This window comes from Myotis daubentonii, chromosome 4, assembly GCF_963259705.1.
Source record: "Myotis daubentonii chromosome 4, mMyoDau2.1, whole genome shotgun sequence".
NCBI lineage: Eukaryota > Metazoa > Chordata > Mammalia > Chiroptera > Vespertilionidae > Myotis > Myotis daubentonii.
The window spans coordinates 48,069,072-48,090,676 of record NC_081843.1 but is presented as its reverse complement, the minus strand read 5'-3'; the positions used below and the strand labels follow the sequence as shown (position 1 = coordinate 48,090,676).

General features: G+C 37.4%; 1 protein-coding gene and 1 pseudogene across 2 annotated transcripts in view; one reads left to right on the top strand and one right to left on the bottom strand.

Annotated features, from left to right (window-relative positions):
- Nucleotides 1-319: 319 nt before the first annotated feature.
- LOC132232493 (ubiquitin-conjugating enzyme E2 C-like) lies at nt 320-735 on the top strand (annotated as a pseudogene).
- A 2,861-nt stretch (nt 736-3,596) lies between these two features.
- FEM1C (fem-1 homolog C) overlaps nt 3,597-21,605 on the bottom strand; it is a 34,843-nt gene continuing 16,834 nt past the window's right edge. For both annotated transcript variants that reach the window (XM_059693830.1, XM_059693831.1), the window contains exon 3: nt 3,597-6,859. In XM_059693830.1, the coding sequence (XP_059549813.1) occupies nt 5,550-6,859 (1,310 nt within the window). In that variant the 3' untranslated portion in view covers nt 3,597-5,549. The remainder of the gene's footprint in view (nt 6,860-21,605) is intronic.

Sequence of the window (21,605 nt, the reverse complement as noted above, 5' to 3'; positions counted from 1 at the left end):
ATACCTAAGGATTAACTGTGTATACCTGGGAGATGAGATTGGTGGTTTTCTTTTTGCTTATTTTCCAAAGTCTTAGTAATTATCATTTGACAGTGCCTGGTCCTGCAGGAATTCAATATTATTGACTGAATACTCAACTAGCATTACTTTTACTATTAAAGAATCGAGGTGGGTATAGTGACCCAGAATCCAGACCCAGATACCTGTAAAGGAGTGGGGCCCAGGAAGAGGTATGTGAGGGGCTGGGGGTGGGGGGAGGGGGAGAGTGGGTTCCTGGGCAAGAGGCTCCAGCAGGAGCTGATACTCCTCATGATAATTCTCTGGCGACAAGAGAATTTCTGCCTTCCCTGACTTGGTCCTTTTCAAATGCGCGGACAATCCACAGAGCAGCCAGAACAGTCAGTAAAGATCTGAAGCCTCTCCAGGGAGTTCACCAATGGCTACAGTTAGAGAGCCTACCTACTGTCACAGTGCCATCACAGCCCACTCACCACTACCACGTGGACACCTGTCACTTCTGCCTGGACATCCTGGAGGACAAATGGTCAGCCCATCCTGCTCTCCATGCAGGGCCTGCTCAGAACCCAACACCAATAGCCCTTTGAACACACATGCTGCTAAGTTCTGGAAACACCCACAACCTTTGAGAACCTGCAAGGAAACTACTCAGAGCAGGTCTCCCTCCAAGAGCTGCTGTTTTTTCTCCTGATGGTCTCTTCTTTGATTGCTGTGTAGGACGTTGTATGAAGCTGCAGTGTCATTTTCGTTTTCTGGTTTTTTAAATGTCTCCAGTTGAGCCCTTGTAATGAGTAGATTAAATATTTTGTCTTAAGAAATCAAGGTGGCTGCTAAATTCTAGGACTAAATATTACCACAAATAAAGTTTTATAACGTACAAAGATATTCAATTGTAAGTACCAATGCTAGGATCAATTAATACTGGTTAACTATTATGTAAACCAGCCAAAGTTATATTTGGTCTTTCAGAAAAGGAAAAAAGGAAATAAATAAGGCTCAAATATGTCTTTAAAGTAGATCTCATTTTACAAGAGATTGTTTACTGGAAAGTTTTAGAAATATTTTTTCTAGAATAGACTGAATCTTTTTTTCCATTTTTATTTTTGGCAATAATGTCAAATAATTTAAACCACTTCACTTCTTGATTTACAGCAAAGTATACAGTGGTTAATAAGCACCTAAATTGTTTTAGTTTAACTACTACTCTTTAAATCCCTCTTTAATGTGAATGTTTTAAATGTATTCCTTTTGTAAGTATAAATTTTCAATTTTTTAAGGCAGAGAACCATAGTTTAATTTTTATATCAAATATTAGGAAAATTATACATCTGAGATAATTATATAAAGTTGAGTTCATTTTACTAGAGATCTTATTTAAAAGTCTTTACAATAAACAAAATGTAAGGTAGCATAGCACCAAGGAACCAATTATTTCACAATTCCCATAACCCCAAGTTATTCAAGAAAGAACCTGCTGATAGTACAGAGATGGGAGAAAGGATTAAAAAAATATTTTAAAAGGAGTATCTTGAGGACATAAGACTTTTGTTCAAATCCTTAAAAATATAACATCCTTTCCCTATAAATTTCAATTTTCTTTTAAATATTGGTGGTGGTGTTCAGGGACAACCACAGAACCAAGGGTATAGAAAACTATGGTTTAAAAGGGTCCTGTCAAAAGGATGGCAAAGCATGTAGTTGTTATGGATGTGGCAGGTTAATGATTCAAAAGGGGAAAGCCTATTCTATTGAATATTTTGTCTATGCATGAGAGAGTACAAATTACAGCCAGTGCATTTTCTAGACCTATTAAATCTTTTTGTATTAGGAAGATTACATATAAGGAAAAGACAATGAGCACTTAGGTTTTATGATTTAAAAGTGATGGAAATAAATTTCTAAAACTTACCTTCATAGTAATATATTTATGACATGCTTCTGATACCTAATACCAAAGCAGTTTAAAAACAAAGAGTTAAAAGCAATCCCTCTCCCATGCATTTGACAACAAGTCTTCCCATCTTTAGTTTCTATGGTCTTCACTGAAGAAAAAAACAAAACAAAACAAAACAAACAAACAAAAAAAAAAACCACACAAACCTGTACCTAAGTCATCTTTTTTACATAGAAATATTAATAATAAATGCTGTCTTAAGTTCTAACCATAAATTGTTTTTTGAAGCAAGAGTCTGCTATCAAAAAGCATTATAATAACATCAATCAAGTATTAAGAGTTAATAAAAATACACTTGTATTTGGTGCAAATTTAATTTTATTAGACCTTACAATGAATGTTGTGGCATATCATTTTCCATTGTGTGACAAATTGGCTGGCACCTGAATACAGTACTTCTTCTGAAAAATACACAATGGGAATGGACAAAAGGGAGAGAAACTAGTTGTTTAATGACATATAACGGGAAGGGGGGGAGATGATGACCAATTAATTTTAGTTTCCTTAGTATCTAACTCTAAAATGGTTAAAGTTCCAAGCAATAATGCTGTTAGAGTGCACAAGAATGATTATTCTCTCATTCAGCCCCCACAATGCTGAGAAATTAATTTACAAGGATTATTATACCTGTAAAATTCAACCTAGGTTTCTGCTGGGCAATATGATTTTAAAGAACTAATTTTTCAAATATAGCCTAACAATTTTCCCAAGTCACAGTAGATGGGGGGTCTCTAAAATATTATACATTAGGTAGTCACTTTTACAAGTGAGCAATTACTTAACTTCAAAATCATACTGGGCACCAAATTATCTGTTGCTGATTTGGGTTTCTGTGCCTGTCATATTTATGGATAAGAAAATGACGATCTTTTAAATCTATAATCCACTTGTCTTTATAAAGTGGACTAGTATCAAATCTGAGTAGAGTGACCATTTCTTTTACAGAAATGATCACTAGTGGAACATCTAAAATTCAGCAGGCCTTAACAGGGCATTTTTATAGAAATGTAATAAAAACTTACATATTAACTCCAGCCAATATCACCATGCTACAATGTAGTTTAGATGGACTCAAATGACAATTAGCTCATTAAGTATTAAATTATTCATTTGTGGTTTTAAAAAAAAAACCACAAAATTTTTATCTTATTCAGTCTCACAACAATTTTGAGAATACTTTCTGACAAAGGCCTAAACAGTGTCTCAGGTCACATTACCAACCTCCTCTAAAAATCATGGACAATTTTTAGCTATTAAACTAACTGATTTTTCAAGCACTCCTAATGACATTTGGGGAAATGGCAAACAGAGTAGAATTGCATTTTAAGTGAAATAAGGCATTTGAAGTTATCAAGATTGATGAACAGTTCTAAGTTATCTAAAGTTAGTGGTGGAAAAATGCTAAGTGAAGAAATCCTTAATTTATACTAGGGTTGTACAATTCAAGTTCACCTGTACAACAGTATGAGATGTGCCTTACTATAAGAGCATGTAGGCCCTTCTACCCACTCCCAAAAAAGGAGGAAATATTAAATCACTTAAAAATCCAATTGCTCACCTTTTACCCAAAAATTAATGCGATCAACTAGTGTAGATTTATTCTACTGGCAACAGTTTCTTTAAAAAAAAAAAAAAATAGCTCAGGCATATATAATTCTTGTATCACAGTTGAGTCAATTATTTAAAATATTGATGTCTGATATTTCTAGAATACTTGTCTAAATCACAAATTATTCTTAATATATGTGGCAGTTCAAATATTTCATCGAATTTGCCCATGGTAAGATATTAAAATCTCTTCATCAAAAGATTAGAGAGGAACCATTTAAATCCAATTCACCTCTTTTAATGGTGAAATTAAATTTACAACCTAGTAAAATAAGGATATCTTTTTAAAAATTAAACCTCAATTATTTAACCACAAAGTCTAATGCTGTTTTATTTACTATTCTTCATTAAAAGCATTTTACTGAGTAAAGATGAAATAAACCTAATGTGACTGTTTGCAATGATGACTCCTTAAATACTAGTACATCAACCCTCAGAATAAAATGACAGAAAAATCCCAGTGATCCAGCTCACTAAACTCACAGGTAAACCGAGTTTTTCTCAAACCAATAAGGAGTTTTTATTTATAACAATTTCATTAAGTAAGACATTTGCAGGGCAAATATGCCATCATAAATTTTATTCTGAAAAACAATAAAGTGCTGAATAATAATTACCTGAATCTTTTTAGTATGTTTCATTTATCTTAAGTTAAAAGAGCCCTTTCTGTGGCATTAGTAAAGCTGTTTAAAAAACACTGAGGGGGGAAAAAAAAGTCAAGAAAAACTAACTTTCAGTAAGGGAAAAGCACTGCAACCTTTTGTGTTTAACTATGGTGACAAATAATTGAGACCAAAATAATTCATGCAAGTTATCTTTAAAGGTATACTTAAGCTTGAAGAAAGAAAGAACATTGTTACTGACCTTTGATACAATGGCAGTCAATTGCATACTAAAATATCTTAATTATCCTAGATGTCTAGATTTGGCTTGGCAAGCATCATGCCATTGACATGCTTTAGCTCTTTTTGTAACTAAAAATGATTTGCAGTTCAATTACTGAATATTTCAATGTGACTCATTAAGCTGTGTGATAAATTTGAGTTTAAATTTAAGCTTCTCTATACCTAATCACTTCATCAGCACAAGCAGGACAATGCTGGCACAGCATGAAAGGTGGGTCACTTTTAAAAGATTCCTCCTTTTACTGCATGATATATTAAGATGACAGACCTAAATTTCAACTGGGTTAATGAGTTAGATTTGTTTCCCAAATTTAGCACATAATAACTTCAGTGGATTAGAGAAAGAAATCTCAGATGTGGAAGAAAAAAAAAGCTTGAGCTCAGGTAGCTAACCAATAGCTGTAGAAATTGCCATGCTACAAGAGTACTTTCATAAAATGAACTTTGTAACAAACTCAACAGTGTTTTGAGTTGAAGTTGATCAACTGCTGCATAGAAAATATGCTAATATACAACAGTCAAGTTTAAGCCGGTGCGTAGAGAAGATAAAGCACTTATGGTAACTGCATATGGTAACGAGTCCATAAAGTTTGTACATAAAGTTTATGGGTCCATAAGAGGATGGGGAAATGATAAGTAGAAATGGTTAGAAAAAATATAAAGTGAAAATGGTAGAAGCTTGGAAAAAAGCAGAAAAGAAAGACCTTCAATTGTATAAAATTCACAAACCAGAAGGGTATAAAGATACCACTGAAGAATGGTTAACTCTGTCCCAAACACCAAACAGCAAACAAAACTAGAATGAATAAGCCTTTGGCAGACAATTTTAGAAATTTGAATTATGACATTACATTTTTCAATAATTCACAAACAATATATTATATGGTATATTTATAGTAAATACTGGGAAACCAATCCTGTAAATTTGATGCTTATAATGTTTTAGCCAATGAGAGCACGATGATATCAAGCTAAATGAATGCTGGTGTTATCACAACAGTGCTCATTTATGAAACAACTGTTAATAATTCGTGCTTTAACAGTGCTAAAATACAGTCAAATTATCATCTGTGAAGTGAAACAAAGGTCTCTAGCTTTTCTGGGATATGCCCCTTATAATATATTCTATGATTCACTATGACACGAGCAGCAAGACACTGCAATGTGGTATGATTTATGGGCTGGATCAAATTTTTAGCTATTTCTTTCTCGTCCAACAAGTCACTAGCAGTTTGTTTGTGCAAGTTTGTGGCATCAAAATGTGCACCTGATTTGATAAGGAGATTCATGATGTCTGGATGGTTGTTCAGAGCAGCAATATGTAGGGGACTGTTGTCATCGGAGTCTCTGACGTTCACATCAGCACCACATTCTATCAGTATGGCAGTAACTTGCAGAGATGGAAATTTGCAAACAGGATACCGCCCTACACATGTAGTATTCTTGTCCACAGCCAGATGAAGAGGGCTGAAGTTATTCTTTCCCCTTGGATGCAGCTTAAGAAATCTGTATATAGTCTGCTTTTTGAAGTAGTCCTGTTCTAGAGTACAAGGAACTTTTTCTAACAAGCAAATTAAGTGCAAAATGATGGAAAGAGCCTTATTTAACTGTAAGGGGTCAGCTGGACACTGAGTCTGTTTGATAGCTCGCTCTATTTCAAGGACACTTTTGCACAATATGCCCATAAGATCATCAAATGTAACAGTGGTACCCAGCAGGCCTTTAGCCCTATCCTGTAACATAAAAGAAAACAGTTCTGCAAAAGATAATAAGCTGCTGGCGGTCATTGGGCTTAACGGGTCCAAATTGTTCTGTTGCATATCCAAAGCATACTTCCATAGGTTGATGCATCGTTTGAAATTTCCAGAGTCTGCATAGACAGCACCTCTATACCTAATATAGTAAGAGGTATCAGGATGAGAAGGACCAAGAATACGTTCTCTAATTAATAGTGCCTGCATTCTCATCTCATCAGGATCAGCAATAAGACCTTCTAGCTCTTCTGAACTGTTTACCTCCTTGGCATAATCATAAGCCATTATTAGTGTCTGAGGTACTGGTTTGCTAATTATATTAGTCCTATCACTGTACCTCATGTTCATTGCCTTTTTCCAGTATTTTAAAGCCCCAAGTAGATCTCTTTTTTTGTCTACAAATGTAGCTCCCAGAAGCTCTAAAGCATTGATCCGCTCTGTTTTGCTAGTCTGTGCATGGTGAGTCAGAAAATCCACAATATTTGTGTGACCAGTCACACTTGCTGAGAGAAGGGGAGTCATTCCATAACCATCCTTTTCCATCTTGGCACAATACATTAGAAGCATCTTCATGATGTCCAAACTTCCAGATTCTGCACAATCATGCAATGCAGTATTACCTTAAGGGGAGGAAAAAAAAGAGATAAAATATCTTGAGGGACCAGGATCCAGTGTAATAAATGCATATACTTAAGAACCTACAGAATAACAGGCAGCTCCAACCTACCCTTAATGGGACAGATTTTAATTTGATTACAAATAAATAAACTGATACCGAGCATCTAAAACTAGTGTCTGACACACAACTAGGATTAAAAAAATACTTGTTAAATTTGTTGAATAAATGAAATGACCAAATTATGCATGAAAAGATATCCAAGAATGAAATTCAAAATTAATTCATGGCCTCTTGATATTTTTAAATAATGTTTCTAAGTGCATATCTATAACTAAAACCTAATGAAATGAAAATAACCAGCTATTCACAGTTTTGCTGATAGTCACTTAATTTCCTGGGTCAGCTTTCATATTTGGAAATAAGAAATCTAGTCCATAATAGCTAAGGTTCTCCAATTTGATTCTAATAGTAGTCAGAAATTATTTCTGGTTGTCAAAAGAACTGTTTAATCAAAATTCTTAATAGCAAAGTACTTTCCTCAAAAAGCTCCCATAGAAAAACAAGTCCACTGAAATCTGAAAAATATGTGGGTGGTTCAATATGAACTTTAAAAGGAGACATCTGAAGTGTCTTTTCATAATATATTATTTCCCACTATAATTTAATTTTTAAACAGTCTTTTTAGATGTACTAAATGTCCTAACACTGTCTTGTTCTTCCCACATATGGATTAAAACTGACAACAGGCACTGGCACATTAGTAAAAACATGTATAAAACATATTAAGACATTATAACCACCCAACTGTTTTAGCTACATAAGTTTAATAATAAACATTTTACTAATTATCAAAACAAGAATTATTACAGAGGCCTTTGATATTTACATACAATGTTTACAGAAAATTTCAACAATTAGTCATTTTAGGCATGTGTACAGAAAAGCTTATAACACAGTCGGCTGAAGACAGCTATCCTAAGAAAGGCCTGCCTGCAAAGCCATTGGCTGAAATCTGACAACCATCTGGGAAACAGTTCCAAGACATACATAAAACTTTTCCTAAATGATAAAGGTGGCTCACCGTATGCAGTTTATGCTGAACACCTGCATTCCTTCTGAGAGTTTATAATTTTGGATATGTGCTCAGGAAAGGGTGCCTACATGACCAGCAGCACCTAATAAAAATCTTGGGCTCTGAGTCTCTAATGAGATTTCCTAGGCAGAAACATTGCACACATGCATTTGTGTTGTTAGGGGAAGATTGTAACCTTTGTGACCTCTCATGAGAAGAAGAGAGCATAAAAACCCTACCTACAGATTTCTCTAGACCCCACCTGTGCCTTTCTCATTATGATCTATCTGCATCTCCTTATTACATCACTGTACTAAGTCTTAGCTGTGAGTACAATTATATGCTAACTCACCTCCAAACATTGGGGTGGCCCTGGGGACCCTGGACAAAGCATGTATACTAAGAAAATGGTTTAAACCTATAACTAAAATTCCCAAACAGTAAAGATAATAATAGACTAGGACTTTATCTGTCCACAAGTTTAGTCTTCAATAGTATCTGCAGGGACTAATTATTTGGATATGTTTATTCTGATCGAGGATTTCAGTGGTCTACAATGGAATGGTGTCTGATAGAATGTTTAGCAGTATGTATGGTAACCAAGCGCTGAAAGAGTACAGAACTTCAAACTACTGATGTTAATTTGCTGAAAATAATTTCACTTAAACGTAACTACTACACAAAGTATATTTTTTAAACTCTTGAATTAGGAATTCCTAATATTCTTATTTTTCTCTAAGAAATGAAAATGTAAACGAAATATAAATTCAGGGGTGGTCAAAAGTAGGTTTGCAGGTGTTTGTATGCAAATACAATAATTAATAATAATACAAGAATAAACTCTGTATTTTGTGTACTCACAATTATACTTCTGCCTGCCCCATAAAAGAGAAGACTTAGATGGCATTCTCTATTCACTAACAAAATCAAGAATAATTATACAGCAAAAGCCAGTTTTGTTTGAGTTGATGTATTGGGAAAATACAGAATATACATATTTTGAATGCCCCATATATATAAAAAAAAAATGTTAGTTTAAAAAAAAAGAATAAGGAAGAGTTTCACATTTAGAATTGGCAGAGGTAATATGATCACCTTCCCACTAAGAACTAAAAAAACTGAAAAAATGTATTTTTAAAAATCTATTTGACTTCATGTAAGCGCTAACAAGGGAACAACATCCAGGAAAGTAAAGAAAATAAGAAAAGTAAAGCCTACAATTTAGGGAAGCTTCCCTCAACGGCTGCTACCAATTCTGGAGAGACAAGTGAAAAACTGAGTAGAGCTTTTGACAACCATACAGAGCTAGAGAAGAAGTTGGAGTCCAGAGCCCACTGAAAAGGGAACTTTGAGCCTGGCTAGTGTGGCTCAGTGGTTGAACATCGAACTATGACCAGGAGATCATGGTTCAATTCCCAATCAGGGCACATGTCTGGGTTGTGGGCTCGATCCCCAGTGGGGGGCATGCAGGAGGCAGCTGATCAATGATTCTCTCTCATCAGTGATGTTTCTAAATCTCTCTCCCTCTCTCTAAAATCAATTAAAACATTAAAAGAAAAAGAAGGGAATTTCAAAATCCCCCTACACTTTGGGTTATAGCTCTGAAGGTCTATACTATAGAAGTTAAGGTGAATTGCAAACATCATAGGAACTACAATCCAATTTTAATCATCTCAATATTAAAGTAATCCAGGACTGCTCATATACATAATAAAAAACCAAAAAGCAAACAAAATACTATTTAGAAGAAGATATTATCATACTAAGGCTCAAATTATTTTTTATACAAGAGGCCCGGTGCACGAATTTGTGTACCAGCGGGGTCCCTCGGCCTGGCCTGTGGGATTGAGCCGAAACTGGCTCTCCAACATCCCCCAAGGGGTCCCGGATTGCAAGAGGGTGCAGGCCAGGTTGACGGACCCCACCGGTGCACAATCAGAGTGGGGAGAGACCCAGGAGGTTGGCCAGCCCAGGAGGGACCGCGGGAGGGCTCCAGGGCGTGTCCGGCCCATCTCGCTCAGTCCTGATTGGCTGGATTCCAGCAGCAGGCTAACCTACCAGTCTGAGTGTCTGCCCCTGGTGGTCAGTGCATGTCATAGCGAGCGGTTGAGCGGCCTTAGCATATCATTAGCATTACACTTTGATTGGTTGAACGGCCCACAGGACAACCAGACACTTAGCATATTAGGCTTTTTTTATATAGGATTCTTCAACATAACATTTTTAGTTTCCAATCAAAAATAATGAACAGAAGGAAAAAAAAGGAACCATAACAGACAAACCAAGAGAACTAAGAGCTAACAGAAAAGTCCAACAGAAGATCAAGATAATACACTTATCAAACACAGATTTTAAAAAGAATAACTATGCTTAGCATATTCAAAAAAATTAAAAAACAATTTTGAGAATGAGACAGGAAATTGGAAACTACAAAAGAAAAAACCAAATGTGCATTCTAGAACTGAAAAACTCAGTGGGTGGCTTTAAAAGCAGCCTACATACTGCTAACAGAGAACTAGTGAACGAGAAAATAAAAGAAGCATGGAGGTGAAGGGATGGCAAAGCAGGAGACTATAAGAGAAAGAGGGAATGTTGTTGGAAGAGTTACATACATAAAACCAGAATTCTAGTGAAGGAAAACTGGCCCAAAGCAATACCTAAAAAGTTAAAGTCTGAAAATTTTCTGAAGCTGATCAGAGATTAAAGTATAAATTTAATAAGTTTTAAAAACACCAAGATACATTTTTTAAAAAATCACTCTGGCCCTAGCTGGTTTGGCTCAATGGATAGAGCGTCGGCCTGAGGACTGAAGGGTCCCAGGTTCAATTCCCACCAAGGGCACATGCCTGGATTGTGGGCTCGATCCCCAGTAGGGGGTGTGCAGGAGGCAGCCAGTCAATGATTCTCTCTCATCATTGATGTTTCTATCTCTTTCTCCCTCTCCCTCCTGTCTAAAATCAATAAGATATATATCTTTTTAAAAATCACTCTGAAGCACACTAGTGCAAAAGCTGAAAACAAACGACAAAGAGAAGAATCTTAAAATCAGAGAATAGGTGGAAATGACTTGCAAAAGAGCAACAGTTAAACTGACAGGAAAGTTTTCATCAGGAAAAACAGAAGCCAGGAATCAACAGAATATCTTAAAAGCAATAAAGAAAAATAACTGCCAACTTAGAATTCTATACCCATATCAAAAATATGAACTAGATAGGAAGATGGCTGCCGACGGGAAGGCAGACTGCAAGATAGTGTGAGAGGGAGAACAAAAAGAGAGTGTGTGGATGTACGGGGAGTGTATATTTGTGGGTGAGGGACAGCTATACTCCAAGGGACTGTTGGGGACTGCCGGACCGGGCTCCCCTGACAGGGCAGCCTCCACTGCTGCTGAAATTTCTCCTGGAGCGCCCAGCTCTGCTGCAGAGACCATGCCATCTTGAAGGGGAGAGTGGCTGTTATCAGAAGTCTATACAGCCCGGGTCTCTACAACCACAACACCCAGCAACCAGCTGTGAACCCAGGAACACTGGATCTCTAGCAGTGTGAATACGCAGACTTGGATGAGCTCTGCACCTTCTCACCGAAAGGTCAGATTTCGCCTAGGGAAAGGTGAGGTCTGCGATCCAGGCCCGAGAGAGAAATGCGCGAATGGGATCTAGAGGTTCAGGAAGTCTGCACCCCACAAAATCTGCAGCCGTTGGGGCTAGCATGATCCACGAATGTGGAAGGGGATCCTCAGGGCTGCTGGCAGAAGTGAACTGTAAAAATCAACCCATAGCTGGACTGGGCGGAAAAAGGCAGCCTGAAATTTTTACCAGTGTGACGGCTGCTTAGTGCCAGGGAATAAAGCATGCAGTGCCAAGGGTAAAAGTTGCAAGTTCGTGCACTTACTCTGGCTCTTTTTTTCTGTTTAAATCCTTGCTTTTGATTACTAAACCCAGTACATAGGATCACCCAATTGGGGACACTCTAAGAGACTACAGGGGAAAGTTGTTTCTGTGGAACCTGGGGATCAGAGTGGGAAGAATCAGCTCTGGGGCAGTCCATTCTCCCAAACCAGTATGAAGCGTGACAGGGAAAACAAAAGCTAAATACTGGCTAGAGAGGACTTATAGCCCCAGAGGTCAATTCAGAAACACTGCCACCCAGGGGTGGAATCGCAAATTGACCCTTGTGTAAATACAAATAAAGGAATCTAACAAAGAAATACTGCCTGCTTGAAAATCAGGACTGTGGATTACAATACAGAGGAGCAGTGGAACACAGGGAACTTCAATACTGTCCTGACTACCTACAGGAAACAGGCATGACAAACAGAACAGTAGAGGAAGTAAATGACTTTCACTACTGCACATTTTTATTTTTTCATCTTTTACCTAAGAAACTAATTTTTTTCTTTTTTCTCACTTGATTTTTACCTTTTTAATTATTATATTTTTATTTTTAATCAGTATTATTACTACTACTATTTTACTTTTATTTTTTAAAAAAGTATTTTATTTTCTCTTTATTTTATTTTGGGATTAGTGTTCTACATTCTATTTTCATTTTTCCTTTCAACTTTACCTTTATGCCCACATGCTCTACCTCATTTTTCCCATTTTGTTGTTCTGTTTCTCTTACCCTATTCCTGCTTTAAATTTTACCTATTCCTTCTTTTATCCCCGTTAAAAATTCATCCTACTTATATATCTAATTTCCGATCCCCTGCTCTAAGTCCATACACACCTCTCTCTCCTCTTTCTTTACTACCCAATTTTTTTTTCTTTTTTCTCTTCCCTCTTTTTGTTTGTTTGTTTTTGCTGTTCTTGTTATCATTCTTGTTTTGTTTTGTGGGTTTGTTTTTTTGTTATAGGTTTTTGTGTTTTATTTTGTTTTGATTTGCTTTCTTTCTCTCTGTCCTATTGTTGTTTGTTTGATTGTTGATTAGATTGGGGGTTTTTAGTGCTTGTTTGTGAGACTTTCTCTTTTTTTTGTTTTTGTTTATTTTTTCTTCTGTTTTTCCTCTCCTCGCTTGTTATAAGTTGTTGTTTGTAGTTTCATTCATCTCTGGGCTTTTGTTGTTTGCATTTTTTGGGATTAGTGGTTGTTCTATTGGAGAACTCTCCTCATATAAATAGTTTTTCCCCACTTCTTTTTTTACTCTCTTTCTTTTCCCTCCTACTTTTTTTTTCCCTTTTCTCAATATCATTTTTGCACTCCTTTTTTTCGTTCTTTCTTTCTTATCCCCTAATTCTTTTTTCTTTAGTGGTCATCTTTATTTGGGTTTACTAGTATCGTGAATACATTTGTGTTCAGTGCCTTGTGCGTTATGCCTTGTTGTGTTGTATTTTGTGCCTTTAAACCAACGCAGAAAAGAGAGATCATGGGGAGACAAAGAAACTACCCACATATGAAAGAAAAGGAGGCATCACCAGAAAAGGAAGTAAATGAAATGGAGGCAAGCAATATGTCAGAGAAAGAATTCAGAGAAATAAGTCATAAGGTCACTGAAAAGAACGGAAGACAAACTCAACAATATGTGTAGAAACCAAGCGGAAATGAGGAAGAACCAAGAAGAAATGAAAAATGGCATTGCTGCTATAACAAACTCAATAGAAAGCATCAATGGTAGACTAGAAGAAGCAGAGGACCGCATCAGTGAGTTAGAAGACAAGGTAGGAAAAAATACCCAAGCAGAGCATCATCTAGAAAAAAAACTTAAAAAACAGGAGGAGAGCCTAAGGGAACTTTGGGACAACATGAAACAAACCAACATCCGCATAGTAGGGGTGCCAAAAGGAGAGGAAACTGAGCAAGGAATAGAAAACCTGTTTGAAGAAATAATGACAGAAAACTTTCCTGATATAGGGAAGAAAAAACTCACACAAATCCAAGAAGCTCAGAGTCCCAAACAAAATGAACCCCAAAAGACTGAAGCCAAGGCACATTATAATTAAATTGGCAAACACCAATGACAAAGTAAGAATCTTAAAAGCGGCCAGAGAGAGACAGAAAGTTACCTACAAAGGATCCCCCATCAGAGTGGCGACTGATTTCTCAACAGAAACACATTAGGCCAGAAAGGAATGGAATGAAATATACAAAGTCATGCAAAGGAAGGGTCTGAATCCAAGAATACTGTACCCGGCAAGGTTATCAATCAAAATTGAGGGGGAAATCAGGAGCTTCAGAGACAAAATAGGACTAAGGGAGTTTATTACCACCAAACCAGCAATGCAAAAAAATGCTAAAGGGTCTGCTGTAAAAAGAAGAAATAGGAAGTGAAGAAGGAACACAGGCGTAAAGAACAAAAATGGCGACAAACAAGTACCTATCAATAACAAATTTAAATGTGAGTGGATTAAATGCCCCAATCAAAAGATACAGGGTAGCTGAGTAGATAAGAAAACATGACCCACATATCTGCTGTCTACAGGAAACCCACCTAGAAAAAAGGACTCACACAGACTGATGGTGAAGGATGGAAAAAGGTTTTTCAGGCAAATGGAAATGAAAAAAAAAAGCTGGGGTAACAATACTTATATCTGACAAATCAGATCTCAAAGTGAAGGATATAACAAGAGATAAGGAAGGCCACTTCATAATACTAACCAGCAATCCAACAAGAAGAAATAACTCTGGTAAACATATATGCACCCAATATAGGAGCACCCAAATACATAAAAAAAAAAACTTCTGGAGGATATCAAGGGAGTGATTGACAGCAATACAGTCATAGTAGGGGACTTTAATACCCCACTATCACCATTGGACAAATCCTCTAAACAAAAACTCAGCAAAGAAACATCAATCCTAAATGACTCACTATATCAGATGGAATTAATTGACATCTTCAGAACATCTCACCCCAAAGCCACAGAATATACATTCTTCTCAAATGCTCATGGGTCATTTTCAAAGACAGACTATATATTGGATCACAGGCAAAGTCTCTTCAAATTCAAGAAGATAGAAATCATACCAAGCATCTTCTCAGACCACAATGGTATAAAACTAGAAATCAACTACAATAAAAACAAAAAAATCAAAAACCTAGAGACTAAATATCATGCTATTAAACAATGACTGGGTTACCAGAGAGATCAAAGAAAAAATAAAAAGCATCATGGCAATGAACAACAATCCAAAATCTATGGGACACAGTGAAAGCAGTCTTGAGAATGAAGTTCTTAGCTCTACAAGCCTACCAGAAAACACAAGAAACAATGGTAATAAATTACCTAACCCTACAACTCAAAGAGTTAGAGAGAGAGCAACAAGAAACGCCTAGCGTAAACGGAAGGAAGGAAATAATAAAGATCAGAATGGAGATAAATGAAATAGAGACCAAAAACACAATACAAAAGATCAACAAAACCAAGAGCAGGTTCTTTGAAAGGATAAACAAGATTGATAAACCTCTAGCCAGGCTCATCAAGAAGCAAACAGAGAGGACTCAAATAAACAAAATCAGAAATGAAAGAGATGAGGGCAGGGTAAAAAAGGAGACATATGTAATACCCTTTGTAATACTTTAAGCAATAAAAATTAAAAATAAAAATTAAAAAAAAAGAAATGAAAGAGGTGAAAGAACAACCGATCCAACAGAAATACAAACATTATGAAAAAATACTATGAACAACTCTATTCCAACAGAAAGGACAACCTAGACCAGCGGTTCTCAACCTGTGGGTCACAACTCCTTTGGGGGTCAAACGACCCTTTCACAGGGGTCACCTAAGACCATCAGAAACACATATAATTACATATTGTTTTTGTGATTAATCACTATGTTTTAATTATGTTCAATTTGTGACAATGAAATTGGGGGTCACCACAACATGAGGAACTGTATTAAAGGGCCGCGGCATTAGGAAGGTTGAGAACCACTGACCTCAACGAAATGGACATATTCTTAGAAAAATACAAGCTCCCAAAACTCAACCAAGAAGAATCGAAAAACCTGAATAGGCCAATAACTACCGAAGGCATTGAAATAACGATCAAAAATCTTCCAGCAAACAAAAGCCCTGGTCCGGATGGCTTTATAGGGGAGTTCTACCCAAGCATTCAAAGAAGAACTAAAACCTATCCTCCTCAGACTATTCCAAAAAATTCAAGAGGAAGGCACACTGCCAAGCTCTTTCTATGAAGCCAGCATTACCCTAATCCCAAAACCAGATAAAGACACCAAAAAAAAAGAGAACCTCAAATATCCTTGATGTACATAGATGCTAAAATCCTCAACAAAATTCTAACAAATTGGATTCAGCAATACATTAGAAAGATCATACACCATGACAAGTGGGATTTATTCCAGGGATGCAAGGATGATACAATATCCGCAAATCAATAAATGTGATACATCACATAAACTGAGAGACAAAAATCACATAATCATATCAATTGATACAGAAAAAGCATTTGACAAAATCCAACACCCTTTCTTGATAAAAACTCTCAGCAAAGTGGGAATAGAGGGATCATACCTCAACATAATAAAGCCATATATGACAAACCTACAGCCAACATCATACTCAATGGGCAAAAACTAACACCATTTCCCCTAAGAACAGGAACAAGACAAGGATGCCAACTTTCACCACTCCTATTTGACATAGTACTAGAAGTACTAGCCATAGCGATCAGACAAGAAGAAGAAATAAAAGGCATCCAAATTGGAAAAGAAGTAAAACTATCCTTATTTGCAGATGACATGATATTATACATAGAAAAACCCAAAGACGCCATCAAAAAACTACTAGATCTAATAAATGAATTTGGCAATGTAGCGGTATACAAAATTAAAGCCCAGACCAGAAATCTATGGCATTTTTTATACACCAATAATGAACTCTCAGAAAGAGAAATGAAAAAAACAATCCCATTTACCATTGCACCAAAAAAATTAAGATACCTAGGAATAAACTTAACCAAGGATGTAAAAGACCTGTACTCAGAAAACTACAGGACATTGAAAAAAGAGACAGAGGAAGACATAAACAAATGGAAGAACATCCCATGTTCATGGATTGGTAGAATCAACATCATTAAAATGTCCATACTACCTAAAGCAATCTATAGATTCAATGCAATACCTATTAAAATACCAACGGCATATTTCAAAGATCTAAAACAAACTCTCCAAAAATTCATCTGGAATAAAAAAAGACCCTGAATAGCCACAGCTGTCCTGAGAAAGAAGAACAAAGTTGGAAGGATCACAATATCAGACATCAAACTCTATTACCAAACCACGGTTCTCAAAACTGCCTGGTACTGGCACAAGAACAGACATATAGACCAATGGAACAGAATAGAGGATCCAGAAATTGACCCAAGCCATTATACTCAATTAATATTTGACAAAGGAGGCAAGAGCATACAATGGAGTCAAAACAGCCTCTTTAATAAATGGTGCTGGGAAATTTGGTCAGATACATGCAAAAAAATGAAACTAGATCACCATACACAAAAACAAACTCAAAATGGCTAAAGGACTTGAATGTAAGACGGGAACCATAAAACCCCTACAAGACTCCATAGGCAGCAAAATTGCAGACATATGTCGTAGCAATATCTTTACAGACACAGATCCTAGGGCAAGAGAGACTGAGGAGAAAATAAGCAAATGGGACTACATCAAAATAAAAATCTTTTGCACAGCAAAAGAAACCATCAACAAAACAACAAGAAAGCCCACTGCATGGGAAAACATATTTGCCAATGTTATCTCCAATAAGGGTTTAATCTCCAACATTTACAGGGAACTCATACAACTTAACAAAAGGAAGATAAACAATCCAATCAAAAAATGGGCAAAGGACCTAAATAGACACTTTTCGAAAGAGGACATTCAGAAAGCCAAGAGACACATGAAAACATGCTCAAAGTCACTAATCATCTGAGGGATGCAAATCAAAACAACAATGAGGTACCACCTCACACCTGTCAGAATGGCTATCATCAACAAATCAACAAATGACAAGTGCTGGAGAAGATGCAGAGAAAAAGGAACCCTCCTTCACTGCTGGTGGGAATGCAGACTGGTACAGCTATTGTGGAAAATAGTACGGCGTTTCCTCAAAAATTTAAAAATGGAACTGCCATTTGACCCAGTAATACCACTTCTAGGAATATATCTCAAGAAAACAGAAACACCAATCAAAAAGGATATATGCACCCCTATGTTCATAGCAGCACAATTTACAATAGCTAAGATTTGGAAACAGCCTAAATGCCCATCAGCAGATGAGTGGATTAGAAAACTATGGTACATCTACACAATGGAATACTACGCTGCTATAAAAAAGAAGGAAGTCATACCATTTTCAGCAGCATGGATGGAACTGGAGAGCATTATGCTAAGTGAAATAAAGCAGGCAGTGAAAGAAAAATACCACATGATCTCACTCATTTATGTGTAATAAAGAACATTATAACCTAATGAACAAAAAGATAGATACAGAAGCAGAGAAGCGTCAAACAGACTGTCAAATTGCAGCGGGAAGGCTGGGGAGTGTTGGGGGGGGGGGTAAGAGATCAATCGAAGGACTTTGGGCATGCATATAAGCATAACCAATGGACACAAGACACTGGGGGGATGGGGTAAGGGCATGTGCCGGGGGGTAGGGGAGGCCGGGGGAAGGTCAATGGGGAAAAAAAAGGAGACATATATACTACTATTTGTAATACTTTAAACAAGAAAATAAAATTTAAAATAAATTAAAATAAATAAAAAAGAAATATGAACTAGCCCTGATGGGATGGCTTGTTTGGCTGGAGTGTCATCCTAAACACCAAAAGGTTGTGGGTTCAATTTTCAGTCCGGGCACATACAGGAGGCAACTAATCGATGTTTCTCTTTCTCTCTCCCTCTCCTTCCCTCTTTCTAAAATCAATAAACATATACTTGGGTGAGGATTTTTAAAAAAGAATAGATCTATAATAATAAAAGCATAATATGCTAATTAGACAGACATCCTTCTGAATGAAGCCTGGCTGCGAGGGAAGCCTGGGTCCCAGGTACCAGAGGGAAGCCAGTGCCGGCAGCCAGGGAAAGGAAGGCCTACTCTTGCATGAATTTCGTGCATCAGGCCCCTAGTATGAAATAATATACCATTTCAGGTGAGAAAGAAAAGCAAGAGAAAAAATAAAGACTACTTATTACCAGCAGATTAAATACTATAGAGCATCCTTTAGGCTAAAAGAAGATGAGCTACATGAAAGCCTGGGGATGTGGTCATAAACATCAACAAAAAGGGTAATTTCTAAAAATACTAAATAAATATTGACTTTAAAAATAATGTCTTATAGGGCTTGAAATACATATGTAAATAAAATGCTCGACAGCAACAGCAGAAAAGTGAGAAGGGTATTTGGAGTTAAACTACAGTGGGGCAAAAGTAGGTTTATAGTTGTGACTACACAAAACAGTTTATTCTTGTATTATTATTTATTAACTAGGGGCCTGGTGCACAAAATTCGTGCACTGGGTGTGGGGGGGGGGAGTGTCCCTCAGCCCAGTCTGCCCCCTCTCACATACTGGGAGCCCTCAGGCGTTGACCCCCATCACCCTCCGATCGCCTGATCGGCCCCTTGCCCAGGCCTGACGCCTCCGCCAGAGGTGTCAGGCTTGGACAGGGGACCCCCATCTCCCCCCGATCACTGGCTCTGGCCCCCGCCCAGGCCTGAGGCCTCTGGCCCAGGAATCATGCCTGGGCAGGGGACCCCCATCTCCCTCTGATCGCTTGCTCCACACCCCGCCCAAGCCTGACGCCTCTGACCCAGGCTTCAGGCTTGGGCAAGGGGACCATCATATCCCCCCAATCCCTGGCTCCGCCCCCCGCCCAGGCCTGATGCCTCTGCCAGAGGAGTTGACCCTCATCACCCTCCGATCACCAATCACCGGATCGGCCCCTTGACCAGGCCTGAGGCCTCCAGCAGAAGTGTCAGGCCTGGGCAGGGGACCCCCAGCTCCCCGCGGTTGCAGGCTCCACCCCTGCCCAGGCCTAACGCCTCTGGCTGAGGCATCCGGCCCGGGCAGCGGGGACCCGCAGCTGCAGCGGCCCCGCGATCGTGGCTTCGCTTTAGGCCCAGGCAAGGGACCCCTAGCTCCCGGGACTGCCAGCTTCGACCGTGTCCAGCTCCCATCGCTGGCTCCACCCCTACTTCCTGCTCTCACTGGCCAGGGCGGAAAAGGCGCCTGATTCTCCGATCATGGCTGGGGGGCAGGGCAGAGGCGGCCCCAGGGCCGCCTTTGCCCTGCCCCCCAGCTCTTAGCTCCCCCCGGGTTTCCGATCACTGTCAGTGGCAGGGGGCTTCTTCCTGCTTTCCCTTTCTCCTCCCTGCATTGTGCCTACATATGCAAATTAGCCGCCATCTTGTTGGCAGTTAACTGCCAATCTTAGTTGGCAGTTAATTTGCATATAGCCCTGATTAGCCAATGAAAAGGGTATCGTCGTATGCCAATTACCATTTTTCTCTTTTATTAGATAGGATTACTGCATTATTTTCCATATAAACAACTATAAAACTACTTTTGCCGCACTCTGTATTCTAAGATTTCTGAAAGAGGTAAAATTTGAAATTTTATGTTAGCCTTTGATAAGACAAAGTAGAACTATCTAGGGTAACCACTAAAATAATGATGGTTATGCATGTAATTACTACATATTCTCTTAATATAGAGAAAAAAATAAAATGAAAAATAATCCAAACAAAGGAAAAACGGAGAGGCAAAGAATATAAAACAAGTAGGGCAATAAAAACCAAAAAGTAGCTAGGAGATTAAAACCCAAATATATTAGTACTTACATTACATGCAAACAAACTGCAAGTTCCCATTAAAAGACAGAAACTGTCAGACTAAAAATATAAACACATAAAACTGAACTACATGCTCCTTATAAAAGACACACATTAAATACAAGGAAAGAAAAAGGTTGATGTGTAAAGATGGAAAAAATATATAGCTCCTACGCAAAAACTAATCATAAGAAAGCTATCTGATATTAAATGATCAGACTAAGTAAACTTTAAGAAGAAACATTTTGTAAATGATATAAAATTCAAAATAACATAAAAATTCTAAATGTTTTCATCTACAAACATAGGTTTGAATTATAGAAAGCAAAAATCAACAGAACTACAAGGAAAATGAGACTAATCCACAATCACAGTACATTTGAACACACCTTTCTCAGAATAAAAGACCAAAACAAATAAGGATATAGGAGATCTGAACACAATTAACAAACTTGATTTAACTGACATATATAAATGACCACTGAACTCAATACCCATAAAATACCATTTTTTCCCAAGGATACATGGAGTGTATATAAATATTGATCATATATTCTGGACCATAAAATGAGTCTCACACAAATGTCAAAAGACTGAAATCACTGAGTATGTTTTCAATTCACAATACAAGTTAGATATAAAAAACAAAAAACTAGAAAAATCTCCACATATTTCAAATTTATAAATAACCTACGGGTCAAAGAAGAAATTCCAATGGAAAATAGAAAATACTTTTCACTGAATGATAATGAACACATTATCTTGTAGAATATGGCTAAAACTGTGCTTAAATTAAATGTACATTAGAGAAGAAGGCTTTTAAAAGATTACCTGAGTTTCCATCTCAAGAAGTTATAGGGGAAAAACAATAGATTAAAACCAGAGA